The sequence below is a fragment of the Cervus canadensis genome, chromosome 2, assembly GCF_019320065.1.
Source record: "Cervus canadensis isolate Bull #8, Minnesota chromosome 2, ASM1932006v1, whole genome shotgun sequence".
Classification (NCBI taxonomy): Eukaryota; Metazoa; Chordata; class Mammalia; order Artiodactyla; family Cervidae; genus Cervus; species Cervus canadensis.
Window position 1 is genome coordinate 47,891,726 of NC_057387.1, and position 9,661 is coordinate 47,901,386.

General features: G+C 35.6%; 1 protein-coding gene across 1 annotated transcript in view; it reads right to left on the reverse strand.

The window, feature by feature from the left end:
• CCDC18 (coiled-coil domain containing 18) overlaps nucleotides 1–9,661 on the reverse strand; it is a 126,814-nt gene that overhangs the window by 18,276 nt on the left and 98,877 nt on the right. Inside the window, exon 27 of the mRNA XM_043460617.1 lies at nucleotides 4,158–4,358. Coding sequence (XP_043316552.1) covers nucleotides 4,158–4,358 — 201 coding nt within the window. The remainder of the gene's footprint in view (nucleotides 1–4,157; nucleotides 4,359–9,661) is intronic.

The following is a 9,661-nucleotide window of genomic DNA, read 5'->3' on the forward strand; positions in this document are numbered from 1 at the left end:
GAGAATTTAAATAAAATCAGAAATGAAAGAGATGTTACAACTTGATACCAAAGAGATAAGGGATCATAAGGGACTACTATGAACAATTATACAGTAACAAATTGGTCAGCCAAGGAAAAAAAGAGATAAATCTTAGAAACATACAACCCACCAAGACCAAATAATGAAGAAATACAAAGTGAGATCTCCTTAGACCAATTACCAGTAAGGAGATTGAATCAGTAATAATAATTTTAAAAAACCTCCCAAACAGAAGTCTAGCACCAAAAGGTTTTATTGGCAAATTCTAACAAATGTTTATGAATTAACACAAATCCTTCTCAAAATCTTCTAAAGAAAGAGGAGGGAACATTTTCAAATTCATTTTATAATGCCAGTATTATCCTAATACCAAAACCAGACAAGAAAAGAAAATTACAGGCCAATATCACTGATAAACACAGGTACAAAAATTTTCAAAAAATAACAGCAAACTGAATGGCTTTCATCAAAAAATCAAACAATAAATGGAGAAAAGAGAACTCTCCTATACTGTTGGTAGAAATGTAAATCGGTATAGACACTAAGGAAACCAGTGTGGAGATTGCTTAAAACAATAAAAGTAGAGCTACCATATGATCCAGCAATCCCATTCCTGGGCATATATCTGGAGAAAACTATCATCTAAAAGATACATGCACCTTGCAGCACTATTTACAATAGCCAGGACATGGAAGAAACCTAAATGTCCATCAACAGAGGAATGAATAAAGAAGATGTGGAACATATATATAATATTATTCAGCCATAAAGAGAATGAAATAATGTCATTTGCAGTGACATGGAGGGGCCTAGCGATTGTCATACAGAGATAAAGTAAGTCAGAAAGAGAAAGACAAATGTCGTATAATATTGCTTGTATATGGAACCTATAAAAATGGTACAGATGAACTTATTTACAAAGCAGAAATAGAGCAACTGATGTAGAAAACAATCTTACGGTTATCAAGGAGGAAAGAGGGATGGGATGAATTGGGAGACTGGAATTGACATATTTACATACATTCAGTTCAGTCGCTCAGTCGTGTCCGACTCTTTGCGTCCCCATGAATCACAGCACGCCAGACCTCCCTGTCCATTACTAACTCCCGGAGTTTACTCAAACTCATGCCCATCGAGTCAGTGATGCCACCCAGCCATCTCATCCTCTGTCATCCCCCCTCCTCCGGCCCCTAATCCCTCCCAGCATCAGGGTCTTTTCCAATGAGTCAACTCTTTGCATGAGGTGGCCAAAGTATTGGAGTTTCAGCTTCAGCATCAGTCCTTCCAATGAACACCCAGGATTTACCTCCTTTATTACCATACGTAAAACAGATAACTAATGAGAATCTATTGTATAGCAAAGGGAATTCTACACAGTGCTCTATGGTGACCTAGATGGAAAGGGAAAATAAAAGAGTGGATATATGTATGTGTAAAATTGATTCACTTTGCTGTACATCAGAAACTAAAACACTGTAAAACAATATATTCCAGTATCAATAAAAAGTATTTTAAAATAAATAAATATTTAAAAGAAATAACAGCAAACTGAATTCAACAATACATTAAAAGAATCATATACCATGATCAAGTGAGAGATTAGTTACAGGCACGTAAGGATGGTTCATCATCTGCAAATTAATGTGATACCACATTAATAAAAAGAAGATAAAAATTATATGATCATCTCAACAGATGGAGAAAAAGCATTTGACAAAATTCAATATTCATTCATGAAGAAAATGCACAATACAACAAGCGGGTACAGGGGGAATGTACACCAAGATAATAAAGGTTATATATAACAAATCCACAGTTAACATAACCCTCAACAGTGAAAAACTGAAAGCATTTCCTTTAACATCAGGAACAAGACAAGGAGGCTGACTCACCATTTCTAGTCAACATAATATTGGGAGTAGGAGCCAGAGAAATCAGGAGGAAAAAAAGGAATAAAAGGAATCCAAATTGGAAAGGAAGATGTAAAACTGTAACTGTTTGCAAATGACATGATTATATATATATATATAGAGAGAGAGAGAGAGAGAGAGAAAACCCTAAAGACGCCACCAAAAAACTGTTTGAACTAGTAAATGAATTTGGCAAACAGCAGGATACAAAATTAGTATATAAAAATCTGTTGTATTTCTATATATTAATAATGAACTATTAGAGAAATTAGTAAAATAATTTCATTTACAATTTTATCAAAAAGAATCAAATGCCTAGGAGTACATTTAACCAAAGAGGTGAAAGACCTGTACACTGAAAACTGTAAGATAATGATGAAAGAAAGTGAAGATACAAATAAATGGAAAGATATTTTGTGCTCATGAACTGGAAGAATAAAATATTGTGAAAATGTCCTTACTATCCTAAGTAATGTAGATTCAATTCAACCCCTATCAAAATTTCAACGGTATTTTTCATAAATATAGAACAAGCTATCCTAAAATTTGAATGGAACCACAAAAGACCCTAAATAGTTAAAGCAATTTTGAGAAATAACAAAGTTGGAAACATCATATTTCCTGATTTCAAACCACATTACAAAGCTATAGTAACAATAATAAAACACTATGGTACATAGTAGCATAGAAATGGACACACAGATAAATGGAACAGAATAGATAGCCCAGAAATAAACCTATGCATGTATAGCCAGTTAATTTATGACAAAGAACTAAGAACATACAATTGGGAAAGAATAATTATCTTCAACGAATCATGCTGGGAAAACCAGAGAGCCAGATGCAAAAGAATGAAGCTGGACCCTAGTCCTACACCACACACAAAAATCAACTCAAACCGAGAAAGAAGAAAAAAATAGGGAGTAAGCATCTTGATACTGGGCATGGCAATGATTTTTTGGATTTGATAACAAAAGTAAAGGCAACAAAAGTAAAAATAAAAAAGAGGGACTATACAAACTAAAAAGTTCTTGCACAGCAATGGAAACCAGTAAAAAGGCAACATATAAAATGGGAGAAAATATCTGCAAATCATTTATCTGATAAGGAGTTAATATCTAAACTACATGAAGAACTCATATAACTTAATAGCAAAGAAACAAACCATTTAGTTTTTAAAAAGGTAGAGGAATTGAATATACATTTTTTCAAAGAAGATTTACAAAGGGCCAATAAGTACATGATAAGGTACTCAATATCACTAGTCACCTGGGAAATGCATATCAAAATCAAATGAGATATCACCTTACACCCACCAGAATGGCTATCATTAAAGACAAGAAATGAGTGTTGGCGAGGATATGGAGAAAAGGGAGACGGTGTTTACTGTTGGTAGGCAAGCTACCTGGTACAAGCACTAAGGGAAACAGCGTGGAGGTTCCTCCAAAAATGAAAAATAGAACTGTCATATGATCCAGCAACACCACTTCTGGGTATATATTCAAAGGGAATGAAAACAGGTTATCAAATGCACTCCTGTGTTCATTGAAACATTATTCACAATTAGCTCAGATAAGGAAAAAAGTACCCATCGATGAATGAATAAAGAAGATGTGGTAAAAAAAAAAAAAAAAAAGAAGATGTGGTAAATACATATACAATGGAATATACAATATGCCCTTTGGAACAACATAAATGGACCTTTAGGGCATTACACTAAGTGAAATAAAACAGAGAAAGACAAATACTGCATGATATTATTTGAACGTGGAATCTTAAAAAAAAAAAAGCCAAACTCATAGAAATAACAGGAGTGGTTGCGAGAGACTGGGAGACTGGGAGGTGAGCAAAATAGGTTGCTCAAAGGGTACAGCTTTTCAGGTGTAAGACGACTGAGGGTTTAATGTATAGTATGATGACTATAGTTGATAAAACCAGTATATAAATGAAATTTGCTGAAAAAGCAGAACTTAAATGTTCTCACCAAAAAAAAAGGTTTTTTTAAAGTTCATGTTTGAACATAATTATTTCTCTTGAGGCAATATGATACATTTCTTATTAATAATTTCCAAATTCAGTATCTTCTAAATAAAGGGCCTTTTATTCAATAGGTCAATTTTTGGTTATTAAGTGTTCTACAAACTCCAGGAATTCTGATTATGGGAAAATCAGTCATAAATTTACTTCACTATAGTTCTGCTTTATGTATTTTACCTGTTCACTTACCTTAATAAGCAATGCTTCATTTGTAGCTTCAATTACTTCATTCCTGTCTTGCACTTGCTGATGCAAACTGCTTACCGTGTCCTGGGCTTCTTCTAGTTCTAGTTTTGCTTTCTCTAACTGTTCGTTTAGTTGCTGAACAGAAGTCTTCTGAGAATCAACAGAAATCTTCCACTTTGCATGGTTTTCCTGATGTGAAATCATCTACACAGCCCCCAAATTGAAACGGAATGGAAGAAAGAAAATAGGATGAAAATAGGATGAAGTTGGTTTCAATAACATTCTAATACTTTCCATTTCCACTTGAAATAAAAGCAAATTCTATTTATAGTTACAAACATGATTTCTCAACAAATAACATATTAGAGGGAAAATAGTCTTAAATTTACTTAAGAACAGTTAACTAAGTACAATGGACTACTTTCGGATCCTGATTTGAAGAAATCAGTTATAAACACATTTTTGAGGAAGACATAATTGAGGAAATCTGAACAATGACTACATGTTTGATGATATCAAGGAATTACAGTCAAATTTTAAGTACGATAATGGCATTGTGGTTATATTTTTTAAATAGTTCCTATCTTTCAGATATATTTATTGAAATGTTTATTGATGAAACAGTCATGTTTTGGATTTCCTTCCCCCAAAATTATAGGGTATGTGAGAGAGGGAAAAAGAGACCTGAGAGAGGTTAAAAGTATGGTGATCATACTTCCCAGTTTGCCTACAATCGTCCAGGTTTTATGCCTGGTGTTCTGGGGTAATTAATAACAGCACTCTTCTTCATTCTCAAAAGTATTTCCTTTTATATAAAAGAAATAGTCAACATACTTACAGATTAAGTAAAATTGGCCATGAGCAGGCTTCTTGGTAAAGAATCTGCCTGCAATGCAGGAGACCCTGGTTCAATTCCTGGGTCAGGAAGATCCCTTGGAGAAGGAATGGCAACCCACTCCAGTGTTTTTGCTTGGAGAATCCCATGGACAGAGGAGCCTGGCAGGCTACATACAGTCCATGGGGTCGCAAGACTCAGACAGGAGTTGAAAATTATTGAAGCTGAGCAATATATACGAAAGAAATAAGGGAAAACAACAGAATGGGAAAGACTAGAGATCTCTTCAAGAAAATCTGAGATACCAAGGGAACATTTCATGTAAAGATGGGCTCAATAAAGGACAGAAACAGTATGAACTAAACAGAAGCAGAAGATATTAAGAGACAACAAGAATACAGAAGAACTATATAAAAAAGATGATGAGATGGTTAGATGACATCACTGACTCAGTGGACATGAGTTTGAGCAAGCTTTGGGAGATGGTGAAGGACAGAGAAGCCTGGAATCCTGCAGTCCCTGAGGTCGCAGAGTCAGACATGACTGAGAGACTGAACAACAACAAATACAAAAAAGAACTTAATGATCTGGATAACCACGACGGTGTGATCACTCACCTAGAGCCAGACATCCTAAAGTGTGAAGTCAAGTGGGGTTTAGGAAGCATCATGACAAACAAAGCTAGTGGAGATGATAAAATTCCAGCTGAGCTATTTCAAAACCTAAAAGATGATGCTGTGAAAGTGCTGAACTCAATATACCAGCAAATTTGGAAACTCAGCAGTGGCCACAGGACTGAATAAGGTCAGTTTCCATTCCAATCCAAAAGAAAGGCAATGCCAGAGAATGTTCAAACTACTGTACAATTATGCTCATTTCACATGCGAGCAAGGTAATGCTCAAAATCCTTCAAGCTAGGTTTCAACAGTACATGCAATGAGAACTTCCAGATGTACAAGCTGGATTTAGAAAAGGCAATTAGAGCTCAAATTGCCAACATCCATTGGATCATAGAAAAAGCAAGGGAATTCCAGAAAAACATCCTTCTGCTTCATTGACTATGAAAAAGCCTTTGACTATGTAGATCACAACAAACTGGAAAATTCTTAAAGAGATGGGAATACCAGACCACCTTACCTGCCTCCTATGAAATCTGTATGCAGGTCAAGAAGCAACTGTTAGAACCGGACATGAAATAATGGACTGGTTCCAAATCAGGAAAAAGTACGTCAAGGCTGTATACTGTCACCCTGCTTATTTAACTTATATTCAGAATACATCATGCAAAATGCCAGGCTGGATGAATCACAAGTTGGAATCAAGAATGCTGGGAGAAATATCAATAACCTTAGATATGCAGATGACACCACCCTTATGGCAGAAAGCGAAGAGGAACTGAAGAGCCTCTTGATGAAAGCTAGCTTAAAACTCAACATTCAAAAAATGAAAATCATGGCATCTGGTTGTATCACTTCATGGAAAGTAGGTGGGGAAACAATGGAAAGAGTGACAAACTTTATTTTCTTGGGCTCCAAAATCACTGTGGATGGTGACTGCAGCCATTAAATTAAAAGACACTTGCTCCTTGGAAGAAAAATTAAGACAAATCTAGACACAGTATTAAAAAGCAGAGACATTACTTTGCCTACAAAGGTCTGCATAGTCAGAGCTATGGTTTTTCCAGTAGTCATGTATGGATGTGAGAGTTGGACTATAAAAAAGGCTTGAGCAGCAAAGAACTGATATCCTTGAACTGTGGTGCTGGAGAAAACTCTCGAGAGCCCCTTGGACAACAAGGAGATCAAACCAGTCAATCCTGGAGGAAATCAACCCTGTTTACACACTGGAAGGACTGATGCTGAAGCTGAAACTCCAATACTTTGGCCACCTGATGCAAAGAGCCCACTCATTGGAAATGACCCTGATGCTGGGAAAGATTGAAGGCAGGAGGAGAAGGGGACGACAGAGGATGAGATGGTTGGATGGCATCACTGACTCAATAGACATGAGTTTGAGCAACCTCCGGGAGATGGTGAAGGACAGGGAAGCATAGTGTGCTACAGTCCATGGGGTCGCAGAGTCAGACATGACTGAGCAACTGAACAACAGTAACAATATACAGGAAGATTTATACCATTCTACTTCTGAATATGTTAAAAATTGTCCATAAAAAAGTTTTTAAAAATTTCATTTTATTGAAAAAAATCAGCTTTGCAATTGAGTTTCCTGACAATTCTAAAACCTATTTAAAAAATTACTTAAAAATTATCAATCCCTTTTTCTATTTAATAATATACTTTCATTTTATATTCAAACAACACACACACTTTAAAAACATCTTTCTTAAGAACAACCACAACAAACCTATATATATATATTTTTAACCTGCAAGTATTTATTTTAATTACTCCTATTTGAAGGTTCTTTTTTTGGAAAATTTTATTATCCATTTTATTATCCACTCTTTTCATTCCTTAAAGGCTCCCACAGGTTTGGGCAAATTCATATTATCCTCATGACTATGTTTTGGAGGAACTCTAGGTATGTTAGCAGATTCATCTTCAATCTACTTCACAAGAGCTCTGTAACCCTCAATAATGTTGCAACTAATAGCATGCTGTAGCTTGTGTAAATGGATACGGAAAAGGGTTTCCAGGCACTGGTCAGCTTCTTCCAAATGTTTGGAACCTTGCAGAGACAGAAACTGGTTCTAGGAGCTTTACTATCAAGCCATACAAAAATACTTCACAGTAGCCTTTGAGTCATTTGCCACATTTGTCACTGATAACTTTGGTGTTTCCTAGAGATCCAATGCATTGTGTATAAATACTGCATTTCTCTGGGAGGGTGTCTTTCTTAAGGATCACTGAAAAACTATTCAAAAGTCTTGGGGAGCCTCAGGATGGGAGGTGATCCAATCTGATCATGAATATAAGGTAATGGGTCCAAAGGAATCACTGTCTGGCTGGAAGACCTCATTTATCAAAAGCTGTTCCACAAGCATCTAACTTACACTGTGACACAAGTGCTGTTCTCTTTGAGATGAGTGCTCTTTTTACTGTCTGTTTATGAGTGCCATACTGTTTGCATAATGACAGGTCTCTTCCATTCACATCATGTTCCTATGTAGAGCTTTCATCCTTCTGTACCACCACAAGAGTTAATTGGACCTACATGTCTGGGGTCTAACCAGAAAAGCATTGTGCTGGGTGCCTTCATCCCCAACAGGCCTGAAAGCCAACAGTGGCAGCCCCTGTGAAAGTGTCCATATTAGGTATTTTCATATGCTGCATATAAAATATTAACACTAGATATTAAATAGCAATACTAGAACCAATGTTTACAATTCATTTTTTGTACTATCAGCTTATAAATAATTTTAAGAGGCTTATAAAAGTGAAAGTAAAAAATTTGGTAATTAAAATAAAAGTAGAAATATAGACCATGTAATAAAAGCTTATTGAGTTGCTGCTGGCAAATACTTGAGATGGACCAACTATTACTGAAGGTCACCAAGCTGACCAGCTAATATCAAATAATTATGCTGAACTCATCAGCATTCACATTTGTCTTCAAAGACCAAAGGTTGTAATCTCTTGGCCTTAGGACTGGATTCAGCACACAAATATGTTTTGTTTGGCAGACACAATGTTTTCAAAGAGATTTGACTCTAAATGCATTTAAGTAAGACATGTTGACCAAAAACACAATTTATTCCTCAAACAGATGTTAACCAAACTCCCTCAAAACGAGTTTAATATAAATGTCTTTGAGATGGTTAGATAGCATCACTGACTCAATGGACATGAGTCTGAGCAAATTCCGGGAGATAGTGGAGGATAGAGGAGCCTGGCGTGAGGCAATCCATGGGGTCACAAAGAGTCAGACGTGACTTAGTGACTAAACAATAACATTTGCAACAAGCACCATCCAGAAAAATGCTTTATTAGAATGCTTCATAAGGAAGCTTAAATTTGAATATCTTCAAATATAGTTTTAAAAAAGACAAGCAATGCCATTCTAATTGATGACACTGTCCATCTCTGTAAAGGATCAGGACATACTGATAAAGAGCAAACTATCGTACTGCCTCTCTAACTTATGATCAGAGCAAACCTTGAAAACTACCACACATTAACAGATGGACATCACATGAAACTGCTTACATTGGTTATTAAATACCTCCAGGTAATTGTGGCAAGTGTTACTTTATAATAAAGTTATGACAATGATAATGATGTGCCAGGCTCTGGTGTAAGAACATTAACTACATTAATTAATTTAATTCTCCACACAGTTCTATGAAATAGATAGCATTATTATATCCATTTTAGTCAGAGATGTTAAGCTAGTTGCCTAAGGTTACATAAGTACCAAGTAATGAACTGAGATTTAGAACCAGTATGCCTGGCTAAAGAATTCAAGCTCTTAATCCATAGGGTATTAGTACACTGGAATATGAAGTGAAAATAATATGTTCAGCCTACCAGAAAAGACCAAATGTGTTTCCCTATAATAAACATTTAAAAGCTAGATTTATACTTTGTTCAGATAGATCAACACACTTTAGCAGGGAGTAATGGAACAAATTAAATTTTTCTTTACCTCTAGATGATATGCTTCTTTGAGAGATTCTACTTCTGTTGACAATTTCTTGATTTCTGCTTGCATT